Here is a 15570-nt window from a genome sequence, read left to right as displayed (position 1 = left end):
AAGCACAGAATTTCGGTTCACTGATGCGTTCGCTGCTTGAATTTGCAGGTGCTTTGCAGATCCTCAGTCTGGAAATCTCGGAGGCCATGCCAGTCAACGAGGGCGTACCTTTGCTTGTTGCATGCATCGTCCAGAGTAGCGACGACACGAAAGTCACATGGCTAAAGGATGGTTTTCCGATAGCCATCCAGAAATCTGCAGGACGGATCTGGACCATGCAGGTGCCAAAGGACTCATCTGGGTGGTCATCCTTTCTGCTTGGCTTCGATAAAGTCAATGAGCACGACACAGGTAAATTGTTGCAGCCTCCCCCATTGATTTAGTTTTGATATTTGGCAACATTTCTCCTCCTCTTTTCATTATCTTAATGGAATATTTCTTTTAGTCAGATTCAAAATTTACAGAAAATTCCACAGCTAATCTAAAATAGCTTATCTCATCTTTCCTCAAAAGGTCATTTAAGAATCAAGCTTGTTTAAATTATCCAAAGAAATAAACTGCTTCTTTTCGGTTTCTTCATCTTCAAATAGGTATATTGGTGCATGTAAGATTATGTTTGTGGAATCTTAACTTCCTCTTTTCCTCTTATACGAAGTATAGAAAAAATATTGTAATTTTTTTCTACTGAAAAAATACAATAATAAAATATTAATCAATAAAAGCCACCCTTAAAGTTGTTGCAAAGGAATTGCATTCGTTGGACAATAAATTCGAAGCAGACTTTACCGGTTAGTTTCCTTGACATGATAAAAATTTTTATGCTGGTGTTCTTTATATAATTTGCATCATGTAAAAATTGTTACACACAAATCAAACAGTCTGATGAAACCAGACCTGAGGGGGCAGAGGCTCGAAAATTATCATGTAAAGGTGTCAATTTATTTTTTGTTAAATTAAAGGCACATTTATCGTGATTTTATTACTGCATGATTTTCCTTTATGCATATTTATTTTCGATTTTTTCTGTTGTCGTTTGCGAATTTTTTTGTCACTCTCCAAAATTTTCTGAGCAGATTTCTTTTTAGGAACCATTACTTGCAATGCATATGACGATAGACAGAGTGAAGCGCTTTCTGTCTCTGTGACTGTCCGGCTGCGGTCGAAGCTCCTGATAGAACCCCTCGCTGCTACACTCGCAGAGGGCAACTCCACCAGCATTACTTGTGTCTCGAAGGAAGGCATCTACGGATCGTCAGGCTACAGGTGGCTCAAGAACGGCGGAGACCTGGACAGGAAAAGGGACGACGAGAGGGTGGAGGATCTCTATCCCGGAGGCACGCGGCTCATTCTCAGGAAAGCGAAAGTTGCTGCAAATTATACATGCGTTATGCGAACAGTGATCGGATTCCTCCGCCAGACCAGCTGTATCACAGTAGTGAATGGATCAGGTAAGTGGGATGTGTCTTGTTGTGGAACTTGTTTTCTCCTCTCAATCTCATTAATAACAAGAAAATACAGAGGAAAGTCCGCCGCAAAATACACGTAATACCATACTGACATATTATTGACCGTTTTGGGTACACTATTGGTACATTATATTATTGTTGTAAGATAGTACCTGGTTGAATGTTTTAGATGCTTTCTTTTCGTTTATCATCGGCTTATCCGATTTCATTAATCCCCGCACGCAGAGCAAGCCGCATCGCCTCTCCGTTTCGCATTTTCTTTCCTGCTCAGCAGATGCATTCCTTCGTGTGAAGTCAGTCAACTTCTCTCAATAGTTAAGGAGTGATAAAAGATGAATCTCGCCTATTAAAAAATACCTTCATGGTCAGTGTATATGTATCCAAGATAAAGAAATCCATTTAGCACATAGAGGTGACGGATATGTTATTGTTGTTGCCGTGTGACAAGTGTAATAAAATATAAGGAAAAAAAAAGGGAGAGAGGGGAACAATTAGATTGGGTCAAAAGCATGCAGAACAGTCCTGGTCTCATCTTCAGCTTTATCGGAATAAAGAATATCCCTGGTGCAGTCAATGTTTATTTTGGAGAGGGCTGAAATGATAGAGCGGCATCTAAAAATATGCTCCGGATTCAGCTGCATGTCTGGACAGTGTATGCATTCTTCATTCTTCATGCCATCAGGCATGATCCTTATGCCTCTCAGGTGCCCTGTTCTGAGTCTTGCAATTGTGGTTGTGATGTCTCTTTTATAACTTCTCAGGGAGAATTTCTTGCAATTAGTACAGAGACTCTGTCTTGATACGGCATTAGCATCCAGAGCAGTAGTAGATAGAAGAATAGGATCCACTGCTCTGGCTTCCTTGGTAGGAGTTTCAGCCTTCTCGTTTCCCTCAATGTCCACATGGACTGGGATCCGTTGCAAGGTACACGACTTCTTCATTGTCATTATAGAGAACAGAAGAGCATTATTATTCTGGGAAAGCTCTGTCTTTCCACCTAAATAGTCTCTAAAGCGGATTTTCAATCTGAAAAATCGTGATCCCATTTGAAGAAATTTGCGTTAACTGTGAAAGGTATAAGGTCAAAGCTTCTTTGACAGCGATGAGTTCACTTGTGAAGTTAGAGGCAATCATTCCCACTGGGACTTTATGTTTGGAAGTTATTTTGTCTAAAAAAAAAGATCCCTGGTCCTCCTTTGTCATATTCTGTGTCAGAAGAACCATCTGAGTAGGCGGGGACAATAGTAGGCTTCGTTAGTTTGAGGATTGCTTCATACCCTTTGTTTTAATTTCTTCTTTCGGTTCTGTTTTTGTACATGGCTCTGGAGTTCTAAGTTAACAGATGAGGATGGTTTGACAGCAAAGCATGGTTCTTGAGTTATGTCAAGACAGGTGTGGTCTAGGTTTCCTTATTATATTGAAGTGTTTGGAGATCTTTTCAATCTATTCTTTGCTGTCCAGTTACGGAAAGCTGCGTTTCAAATACGTTGTTCTTGGTAGCTCCTGATTTTATTTATAAATTTCACATTAACTAATTTTCTCCAGTTTTCCAGTGGGACTAGGCCACATTCAGTCTCTGCTTCAAAATGATTGGTAGAAGGGGGGGGGGCGGATATGCGAGTACCATATACATCACTAATCCAAATTCAACAATCCTTTCTTAAAATCTTTTGTGTTTCAAATACGAAATTTTAATTCATTTTCTATTTTTGCTGCAAAATTAAAATTATATTATATTCTTCATTTATCGGGAAATATTAGTTCTGCTATTTTATCTTCAATTGCAAAAAATGTTGATTGCGTTTATGTTGAGATAAATAATTGTTTATTTTGAGATAATAAAAATGTTTATTGCGTTTATTTTCAGTACACAATCAACATTTTTGTTTTCCCATCTTCTTTCTCGCATCCATCGTATATAAGCAAATAATTCAAAATGTATATCATTATTCCTTGAACGGTATTAATTTTTAATAAAACTCGATGGAAAGAAAAGTATTAAAACTGAGATTAAATATTGAGTGAGAAGGGGGGGAGTAAATGAAACCCACTGCCTTAATTATCGATTGTCTTGTCATATGTTTGGTCTGATAAACTCTTTCGAATTTATTTAAATATTGATTTTTCTTTTTAACTGTTATGGTGAGAGTTTAATGAAGATAAGCATATAAAAGCTTTAGAGCTCTGCATTAAAAATATTTTGAAACATGTTGAGAAATAAAGTAATTAAGGAAAAAAAATGAAGTATGCAAGAGATATGAATGGAGCTTCGTAGAAATAAAGAATGAAATTTTTCAAAATAAATTTTTGCGAATACTTCTATATCGTAAAAAAGAGGTGTTAAAGTATTTGAAAATAACAGATTCATTTAATAATATTAATAACTTTTCGAGTCCGTTATTGCTATATTTGCCAGTGTGCAGGGCCAAAAGATTATATTTATTTTTTCTATGCATTAATGAGCAGTGTATTGATAAAATGTATTTGACTACTTAGAGCATTTTCAAGTAGAGCTGTTAAGTAATTCTATTTTAGAATTTATACTCTTACTACTCAAAATAAAATTCTCAACGACTTTGCTATGAGCGAACTTTTTTTTTAGTTCTCTAGTCATCTTTTTGTTACAAAAGCGTTATTTTTGGAAAGCATTAAATAAATGCAATCAAACTTCTAAATGTCATTCTTTTTATTTAAAAGTTTTCTAAAGTCTCTCTCTGTTTCATATTTATAATTTTCATACAAAGACAAAATAAAATTTTGCCTGCTTTTCATGCCTCTCTGCTATTTTGCTTCCTTATTTATTACTGTTACACTTTATCTGCTGTACACTCCTCCTTCATTAAGTTTATTGGCACCATCACGTTCGTCTTTCTTAAAGATGCTATTCTAGATTCTCTTGGAAATGTCTGTTTCTATCTGCTTGATTTCACTTTTAAAGTTTGTCTAAAGATTTTTGAATTACCTTGTATATTATTTTCAGAAAGAGTACTCTTGGCCATGAAAGGAAAACATTTTTGTGTCATAAACAATTTATGTTGATATCATTTTATTGTAAACTTCACGACATCTACGAAGTACTCCTTCAAAAGTGATTTTTTTTAAGGAAAAGCGAGTGAAGAATGGATGCACTGCGAAGTGGATGCATATTCAGCGCTTACTAGCTCTTTATAATCACAAAATAATTAGATGTATAACTATTCACAAAATATAAGGGCTTATTTTATTGCTGTTTGGTTTTGTTTAGCTATATTAACGTTCTATTTTAAGAGAAAAGTAAAGGAATATAATAACATAAATTGTTCCCTAAAAATTGATCTGCAGCTTCTTAAAATGCCGAATATATATATATATATTTAAATTATTGTATTCCTTAAATATCAAATAAACACGCCGTGCTTGAGGAAGCATCCAAGTCGAAAAGATTTGAAATATTTCTAATTCTTTGAAATTTACCGGCGCTTAATGCATATTGTTTTATACCATAACCAAATCAGTTGGTGAGAAAAAATATTTTTTTCTCTAAATGAATGTAGATATTTTAATAGGGCAATGTACCAGAGAGTCACTTTCAGAATAATTCAATAAAAATTTATTTTGACCAATTCAGTAAAGTTATCATCCGATATCAACAAATACAAGACATAACGATTTCCTGCACAACTCTGCTTATAACTATTACAATCCCCTAAGAGTATATTGTAGTGCTTTTCAATTTGAATATCACTTACTGATCTGGAGGCGTATTGCCATTTTCTACCTTATTTGGAGTATGGAAAAAAGTCGAGCTATATCATTGGTTCCTGCTCTCCCAGCATACAGAACAAAACTACGTCTCATAGTGAAATAGCATAAATTGAATGTTTTCGACTTATTGCTTCAGTATTATGTAACCTGTTTTTACTATACATATTAATCAGATATGTTATATATTTGTTTAGGAAATTTTCTGCTTATTAATATTTGGAAAGTTTTCCTATAGCTTAATGCAGAAAACCTTTTTATTGTTTTGCAAATTTATAAAGAACATTACAGAAACACATTTGGAAATGTAATTATTTTATAATTAAAAGTCCTTTCAGCAAAATATTGATAAATAAACTGCTCGCGTCTTAGAAAAATGCTTACAACCTGCTCATTGTTAAATTGTGTTTTCTTACTTCAAAGGAATTGAATGGACGGGTGAATAATGGGTTCGGTAGACTTAAATTAAATCTAATTTCATTTTTTTTAAAGCAGAGCAGGCATCTTTGTTACCAGCTGAAATTAAGGAAATCTTAAATCGTAATATTTCGATGTCTTATTCCTTTCTATACTGTGTTTACTATTTCCTTAATGTATGCATCGTTTTCTCTATTTATAGGCAATAACAGACATCATTCTTAAATTATTCCTGTATCTTCGATTTCATCTTACACAGTATCTTTTTCTAAAAATTGATAGCAGTGAAAATCTCAATATTTTCTACATACGCATCTATGAGTATAAAAAAATACATGGAGCAACAGGAAATTCAATCTTGGAAACATTAATTGAATTTCTTTAACACTGTATTTCCTTCTTCCAGTTTCTTAAAAAAATCAAGAAAAAAAATATTAATGACGCAAATACGAAATGCAAAATTTAATGCAAAAAGTAAGCTCGTCTGTTATTTTTTTTTTCTCCACAGAATGAATTTTTATATGTTTTCTGTATTTAAACTATCAGCGTGAATTTCAACTAATTAAATGATTAGACAATTTCTTAATATTTAATTATTTAAGCATGCACTTCATTTACGCCTGAAGTAATTAAATATATAAAACATTAATAGAGATAGCTAAATCTGAAAGTAATAAATAAAAAAATGCAAATAACAAAAAATGGAAAGGAAGTCTAGAATTTGACAAACTATCATTTAAATTATGTGGTGAACTTTTACTATCAGTAAAGGGTATCAAGATCCAATTATTTATTTGATTATAATTCGTTAATTTTTTAATTGGACATTATTGATTCATTTCTCAGCTATAGAAAAACTGGAATATTTTGACTTGGAATCTTTTTGATACAACTTTATTTTTCAAGATGCTAATAATGAGACTGAAATGGATTACCTCGGTTGTCATATTCATTATAATCGTCAGTTAAAAGGGAAAAAAGAAAAGTCACTCAATTACATACAAAGGCGAAGATGCAGTAGTCGTTTGGAAATGATGAAGTTCAAGAAACAAGAATTGAAACCAATTTCACCTGCAATAGCATCATTCTTTCTTTACAGAGTCAGTGGTATGAGTCAATAATATTGCTTGATTTTCTCCCATACTTGAAATAAGATAAAAAAGGAAAATAGGCGATCTGGAAACTGCTCATAATACTCAATTAACCTTTGACTCTCAATTGTCTCAGGGTCATAGCCAAGGAGCAAGTGGCCCACTTTCCAAAAGTGACTGATCCTAATTCGTTTGAGAGGGGAAATCAAAATGATTCCATTTCGACAATTTGCAAGATGACAAAGCTAGATGTGAAAAAGCTATATCGTATATGAAATTTCTAATCACAGATATTACCCTTTAGCACAAATAAACATTTTTTAGCACACGCGTGGGATCATTTTTGATCCCAGATTGTGAGACACTGTCTACTTATCTTATTGACTTTTTGTAAAAAAATAAAATATGGTCAGAGTTTATAAATATTTTTTTTCATGCAAATATGCTCTATTCAAGATATAAATGCGATTAAGAAATACCAAAAATTGAACTTAACCCCTTTTTCCCATACTTTTTTGAATTCAATTAATTTTCCCCCATTCCATTCGTATAAAATTTATAATTTTTTAACTAGATAGTTGTTTTTTTATATAAAAATATTGAGAGAATCAGAAAATCTATATTTTATATATAGTTTGGATTTGAAATTTTTTTGGAACAGAAGCTTAAACATACAACTTTGAAAAGTCATGTTTTGTTTTTCATTTTCATATGCGTACTCAAAAAAGATTTTTGTCATTCCTCATTTACAATAAAATGAATTTTGAACGAAACTTTCAAGACAATTTATTTATATTATAAGATAATGCAGTTTATATAAGGCCAGAAGACTTTTGATCCAATTGTCAGGAGTATTCAGAATCTGCGTTTTGTTCCGCCTCAGTAACGTGATCCCTTTCCGAAATGTCATCAAGAATTCTAGCTACGATCATTCTCAGTATCAGCAGAAGATCTTTGAATTTGTATTGCTCATGTTCTTAAACTGTCATAGCTATAACATTAAAAGAATCTTAAATGCAAGTACATGCAGGGGTCCATTGAACCCCAACTGTCCAGTAAAAAATAAGATATACTGTTTCACTAATTTTTGCTTTTTCAATCTTCTTCTTGTAACTCACCCATGAAGGTATAGGAAGTAACAGGTGTAAATTTTAGCAAATTCCTAGTCCTTATAAATAAAATAGAGAGGATGGGGTTAAAAATGCATGTGCTTGGCGTGTTAAAATCGCTGACATGATCGGCCTCGAAATATTTAGTAACAGAAAGAAAGATGATTTTATTACTTAATCTCTCTTGTCACTAAATCTAAGACGAGCAAAGTGAAATTCGAAATCTTTTCGAGCTTTTCTCTGTCAAGCTATAATTATCGATTTGACAACATGTTTTCAGATATCGTTCTCAGTTAGTTTTTATAAATGTATGATAAACCTAATTATTTATCCAATTTAAACGGCATTACTTCAGATTTTGAAGACTATGTAAGAATAAATTTCTACATTCCATTAAGAAATCTCATTATCAGAAGGTGATGGAAAATCTAATGCTCACGCAATCACAGCCACATGCATACATAATAGCCACATTTAGCAACATTGCGCAAGGAATTAATTCACCATGACTCGCTTGAAAGATTAATTACCTTTGTCTCCATTCAATTCTAAAATCATTGACGCCATTTATAGGATAAATTTATAACTGTGGCTGGCGTTATTCGTCTCTCCTCATTCAGTTTTTTCCCCTTTTGTTTAATTAAAGCAAATAATAACTGATGATTTTAATAACTTTTAAATATTTTTTTCTCTGCTCACACAAGCTTTGTTCATTCATCCAGCCTTTGATTTTGATGTCATTAGAGTAGAAAAATGAATAATTTTAATTGTAACAGATCTTTGGTGAAAGGCAGGGATACACACTTTGAAAATAAGAAACAATGATGAGCACTCGTTCAGTAAATGGTATGGATGTATGATGAGCTGCTAAAAACTCTACATTTCTTCTCCTCTCGTCATCTTGAGTCATTTTACCGTTGAGATAAAGAAGACTACTCCCGTAGTCATGGCGATTTTTCACATCATGGGAATTTTTATTTACAATCTTGGGCGTGATATTATTTTTTACAAGAAAGTTTGAGTTGCGATTGAATGGAGGTTCATTCCTCAGTTTATAGGCTGACTGACAAAAACAAATAAGGAAAGAAATGCATTTTAAAATATTTTATTGAAATTAGCCGAGAGGCTTTTAAAACCAAATTTCTATGAATAAAATTTAATAAAGGGTTTCATTTTTATATTTATTTTATCTTGAAATTCCAGCAACATGTTTCTTGAGAAAGTCACATTTTAAAACATTCATCTAAAAAGGGACTGACGATGAATCTATACGTTGAAGCTTTCATTCGTAATGTTAACCAGTCTTTCTCTTTGAAAAATAAATTCATTATGAAGAATTATAAAGATAATAAAAACATTGTTTTGAATTATTTAATGGGTAAGATAAAAGTTATTGAAATTTAACAAAAAGTATGAGAGAAAATGTTTTTAAATCAATTCTTTATGACACGAAATTTTATTGTTTTTATAGCCACATATAGAAAGTAAGATATTACAATTTAAAATATCATTTTAAGCAGTAGTAATAACGAAAATCAATGAATAGTGGAAAAACACCCTTACTTCTTTTTAAAAGCGCTATATTATCACCAAAATGAATAATTTAATGAATTAGTTTCAAATTAAACGAAGTTTCTTTCTTTAATTGTTCTTATACAAAGACAATATTATGCATTTTTGTGCTTCATAGTGCTCTTCATAGTGCATTTTGTGCTCTATTTTCTTCATATAATGAAGAAAATAGAGTGTTGATTTTGGGTCTCGCCGATTAGGTTCAAAATTTTATACAAAATTGCGTGTCGGATTTTATTTGTGACAACCTTTGCGTTTTCATAAATAAAATTCCCAAAGTACCCATACACATGAAAACAACCTTTCGTTAAAAAAGAGGTTTTATTCTTTACAATTCTAATGAAAAAAACAGCATGCTGAATTTCATGGACCTTGTTATTTTCATTTTTGAATTATCATGCTCACATAATCACTATCTGACTGGGAAGCCAGCTGAGGGAGCCGCAAGCATGTTGATTAAAAATTCTATTAACCTTGTTACCAAATAAATCCAAGAGCCGCTGGAAAGAAGGGTTTGAAAAATGATAGCAGTTCTTGTTAACGAAGCAAATAATTTTAGAAACGTATACATTTTATAAAATATGAAATACTAGAAGAATGCGAACACTTCGTGAGGTATGCACGATCTAATTCTTTTCTGTTTCCTTACCAGCACCTTCTTACTAAAGTATTTATAAATAGCAAGCACCTGGTTAATTATAATTACGTACGAATTTAGATTCAATATCATGCAATCATGAATCCTAATAAACAAGTGAATAAAAATGCATGCATTTTCACAAATTAAAAAATGTAACTAGAAATGAAATATCAATAATTTAAATTAAAGATGTGTTGAAATGAGAATCTAAATTAACCAATTTATTAAAATGGTAGCCTCATAATTTGCACTGCCTGAATCTACCACTTATAATTTGCAAAATGCCTGAATCTATCACTGCACATGGGCATGGAAAGAAAAAAAAAGTTAAATTTAAATATATAAAGTATATAAAAAGTATTATATATATATATATATATATATATATATATATATATATATATATATATATATATATATATAAAGCATATTTTAAACAAGTTTCGTTAGAATTTTCATATTCGGTATAAAGACTCTAAAACAATATTTAATCCTTTCAATTTCCAGCTTCATACATTTTCCGTACCAGACGGAAAAAAAAATATTTTGCTTCGAGAAGGTCCGTACAGAAGTTCTTGATTAAAACATTCAGTCGTTTAATTTAAATAACAAAATTTCAAAAGGTAAAAGGTATTCAGCATGAAATATACGGTATGATATCGATAAATATTCATCGTGCATGATTTGGTTATCAGATTTATTTGGGAGAAACAGGGTATCAGGAAATTTCACTTGATATTTTTGAATATTAAGATTCCTTTCCAAATGCTCAGTATAATTAGTTTTATTCTGTTATATTCATAATCAATAAATAATTATTTTATTTTACTGATATTTTTACAAACTCGGAGTAGAAGGGTTCATTTTATGGATTCGGCCACAGATTCATCAGCTACATCTTTTAATAAAACATTCGAAATTGGAAAGTAGGACAGATTTATTTTAAAGGATTTCAATAAGAAAAGACAGATTATGAAATTTTATTATTTAAATATTTATTTTCATTTATTATTCTATGTAATTTTTTACTTTCCCTGAACAATTAAGTGCAACCACTTTTAGTACTAAACATTTCCATTCAAGATTTATTTATCTAGAATTGTTTATGTAATTTAAATATTTTTTGATTATAATCGAATCAGATTTAAATTTAAAACAACAAAGAAAGTTTTACAGTTTATTTACGTATTTGAAAAGCAGATACCGTCACTGAAAATGCAAAAATTCCTTTATCCAAAAGTCGATGCCCTTTCATGTCGTCTGCAAATGCCGAAATCCATAAGAGCTGTAAAGTATTTGCATGGTTAGCAAAAAATGAACACAGTTCTCATATTACTATGAAGATTTGAAAATAAAAGAACAAAATCAATCAATCTTTTGTTTAAAAAATTTCGTTTAAACTTTATTTTCAGCTATAAGTGCTTTATTGCATTTTTGACTAATACAAACCATTTTGCAATTTGCAGTGATGAGTTGCCAACCATTGGCGATATATAAAATAAGGAAAATGACAAGTAGATTTAATTATAATGGAAAGTTTGATTTGACTTTTTTTTTTGATGACAAATACTTACTTGGTATTTGTTCACCTTGATGGGAGACTAAATTTTGAACCATAGGGAAACGCAAATAAATACCCTTATCATTCATTGACTGTCTTTAGAAATTTTTCTTTTAGCTTAAAATTGCTTTAAGAAGAATATATGAATGTCTCATTCGTGAATTTCAGAAATCGTATTTGGTATTTTAGTTCTAATATTTAAAAAAATTTCAATGGATAATGAATTATGTGGGTGCTAGAAAAGATAAGGAATATATATATATATATAAAAAAAAGCAATGACTACATGGTTATTGGAGTTCTTTAGAATAACAACAACAGCAACGAAAAAAATCCGAGAAAATGAAAACACTGAAAAGCAAAAACAAATTAATCCTTTCGTGGTAAACACTTTAATAACTTCCGAAATATGAAATGGCGGAATAATTTGAAGCCGCTTCGGAGTAGTTTGCTTCGTAAATTAGAATAAGCATTTGTTCATTTGGAATAAGAATTCTCATTAAAAATGTAATCAAATACTTTCCTTGATTTTGTTAGAAATCCAAATTACAGGAATATTTAAAAAGAAATTTTTCTTGATCCAAAAATGCATCCTTCATTTTTCTACTCAGCAAAATATTTCCAGTTATTAAGATTACAGAAACAGATAATTAATTTGCAACTGGCGTTTTGAAGCGAGCTGAATTGCGTTTAGGAGGAAAATGAAACTCGAGTATCCGCCGCAAATAAATTTATTTTAAACAACTAATTGCTAACAAAATTTTAATGAATTATTTTGTAGTCGGATCGAACCGCTGCGATAAACATAATTTCTCTTTACATTACTTCGCAAATTTTTACTTCCAGTAAAGCATTGTCATTCTGGCTGGGACGAGAATCATTCACCGCACTTACACAAACCGGCTAATGAGTAGAAAAAAGAAAGTCCCAGGAACTTAATCAACGACAACAGCACATTTTTAAAACTACATCAAGCGGATAAAATTAGAGGATTTATAATGCAGAACACTTGCTTTTCAAAATTTTTATTAAGTTTGATGATCATTTTACTAGTTCTGGCTCCGACTATTTCGAGATTTTTTTTAGCAATTAAGCCTAATGAAGAGCATTTATGGCATTATTATTTGAGTTTGAAACTGAATTAATCGTAAATTTTAGATGCTATAATTTTTTTAAATTTTTATTTATCCATTTCTTTGTGCGTGTATTAAGTTTGTGTCTGCGCTTTTCCCGAGTTGTGGTGCTACATATACAGAAAAGAATTTTATTTTGATTTTATTATATGTATATTTGATATTTAAATAAATTTGTTCTCTCTTCTCTAATTATTTAAAGTCATTTGGCAAAATAAATAAATTTAAAAAAAATCGAATTTCAGATACGCGAGGATAATTTATGAGTTTCAATATTTTCTTATTTTCCAAAATAATTGTTGAAAGAAGATTAATTTATTTGAATGGAAATCCTTTTATGAATGAAATAATTAGATGAAAGATGTTTACAGAATGTGATTTTATTTGTTTTAACCATAATAGGGTTATGTTAAATTCATAACTACTCTCATACAGTTTTTGAAATTATCCCATTATACCAATAATTTGCCATTCTTAGAAAGTACTTTAATCAGGATGTAATTTAATTATTTTTTGGTTGTTTCCGGACTTGTCCAAAGATAATGATTTTGTGATCTCCGTGATTTGAAGCATAGGGCTTGTTTATCTAGGAATTATTTTTAAAAATTCGTAATATGTTTGTCCTAGTGACATAGAGAGCATGATTATAAGGCTATTGTAATGCTATAGTCTGATGATTAAATTCTGCTATGAAAGATTTTCCTGCAAGAAATACTATAAATCGAATCTTTTAAGTAACAGAATAAGTAAGATTAGTTATATTAACGTCACGGTTTTAAAGCAACACATGGGCTATTTTGGGACGGCCCTCTTAATTCTAAACCGTAGTCAGATGACGAGTACGACACCTAAGCCGGTGCACCCCTCTCCAAACTTCCGCACCACACCAACGGATGGATGTTCGGCCACAATGGGTTTAACGGACTCGCTTACACAATGGTTATTCAGTGGAATTGGTCTCGAACCTTAAACCCTCCGGTTCTGAAGCCGAGACCTTACCACCAGGCCACCGTGGTTTTTTGTGTACGCAACAGATTATGCATTCTAAAAGTTTCGTTTTTGTATTTTATGCAGACTTCAACAAGCGCACCTGTCACCCAGAACGAAGATACGGAATCAGATGGAAAGCCACTGCAGCTAACGCATTCGACATACAACAGTGTCCTGTTGGATATACAGGTAAAGAAATTCATACCATTCTGAATACTTGTTTAAGAGCAATTTTAAGCAAGTTCTGGATGTATGCGCACTGAAAGTAACAAAAACGCATGAAAGTAAACCGCATACAGGAGAAGAAGTCGCGAAATATCATATTTATAGTGGTATACATAAAGTATTGTATTCCTAGATTTTATGATAAAGTATATTTCCCATTCGCCAGCGCTGCTAATGGAAAGTAGCGTCAGCACTGCTAATGAAATATTTAAGATAAAAAATTTTGAGAAAAGTGTGCACTGAATTTGTACGTTATTTTTCAAGATTCTAATAGTAATGCAGAAATTTTTGAAGTAAATTATATTCTATTTTACCCATCAACTATAAATACTAAATTTATAATAATTAATATAAATTAGTTACATTAAACTTATTGTGTTGGCTTATGTTAAACTCATGAAAGAGAGAGACTCAGAAAAAAAGAAAAAAAAGTCAAATTTCTAAGTATTTCTAATACATACAGAACTGATATCTGAATTTTTTTAAAAAAATTAAACATTTTCAGAATATTAAAATCTCCAATAACTTTTTCCTTCTTACAGAATAATTATATTGACAAAATGCAATAAAAATAATTACTTTTTCTGTATTCTCGAAAATATTTTTGATATTTTCTGTAAGACTCACTGAAAACATCCAGGAAATTGACAAATTCCTATCAAATGGAAGATCCAAATTTACATTAGCAAATGCCAAATTGCCTTCTTGATATGAACAAATAATTTCTTTTCCCCTCATAAAGCATTTAGAAAAAAATATTCTTTGGATTACTCAAGAAACCTATTTCTGTATAACACAAGACTGTTTTTAGCATTTAAAAATTGTATTCAGAAAATTAAATGAAACTTGAAAGGTGCGAAAACAAAAATCTGAATTCAAATAGTGAAGGAAAAATGAATTGCATGTGCTTCGACCTCATATCAGCTAACAATCTTCCATTGGCGAAAAAAATTACATTATAATTATCAATTAATTTACATTATAATTACATTACAATTATAATTACATTACAGTTATCTGAATAAATGTCATATACATATTACTAATCTAATGGTATATTATGTGTCAAAATCAAACAATACTCCAGGTTAGTAATGTGTCATGGTGTGTAAAGAATACTGATATTAAAAAGGATCTTCAACTTGCAGCAACTACATAAAGCAACTTTTCTCGAATAATTTTTTGGTAAACAGGACAATAGTGATAAAGAAGAATTGTAATGATGATGATTATTGCCATATCAATCAATAAAAGTACAAAAAAAAACATTTTTTTTAGTTACTAACTTTCTCAAGAACTGATACACTACATACGAACACGATTTCTGTGTGAAAACGAATTGCCGTTATATATTGGTTAGGTACTATAGTTTATATTAATAAAAATTAATTCGCACGTCACATTTTTTCTTTTGATATTTTTGTACAACTGAATCTTTTCTTATTGTTTCCTATTCTTAAAAATGCCATATGAATTTTTATTAGGAAAATCTATTTAAAATGCAGCTTTTTTTCTGCAGAATAATGCTTCCGGAGATTAAGAACCTTTGAATTTAAGAACTTTGATAATCCACGGCATAGAAGAGAAAAAATATTGTATTTGGAGAATACCGGAATGCCTGTGCATATTTTTTCTTACTTTGTATTATAAAATTTATACGAAAGTGATTTTAAATAATAAAATGA

The 15570-nt window shown here is 31.0% G+C and overlaps 1 protein-coding gene across 6 annotated transcripts in view; it reads left to right on the top strand.

The window, feature by feature from the left end:
- The window catches only part of LOC129971045 (uncharacterized), a 183808-nt gene that overhangs the window by 103060 nt on the left and 65178 nt on the right, over positions 1-15570 (top strand). For all 6 annotated transcript variants that reach the window (XR_008784748.1, XR_008784750.1, XR_008784749.1 and 3 more), the window contains exons 5-7: positions 49-291; positions 1026-1388; positions 13745-13849. Coding sequence is in view for 1 of the 6 variants with exons in the window: in XM_056084512.1 (XP_055940487.1) it covers positions 49-291; positions 1026-1388; positions 13745-13849 (711 nt within the window). In the remaining 5 variants the exon portion in view is untranslated. The remainder of the gene's footprint in view (positions 1-48; positions 292-1025; positions 1389-13744; positions 13850-15570) is intronic.

Source organism: Argiope bruennichi, chromosome 6, assembly GCF_947563725.1.
Source record: "Argiope bruennichi chromosome 6, qqArgBrue1.1, whole genome shotgun sequence".
NCBI classification, from domain to species: Eukaryota; Metazoa; Arthropoda; class Arachnida; order Araneae; family Araneidae; genus Argiope; species Argiope bruennichi.
This window is presented reverse-complemented; position numbering and strand designations above follow the sequence as displayed.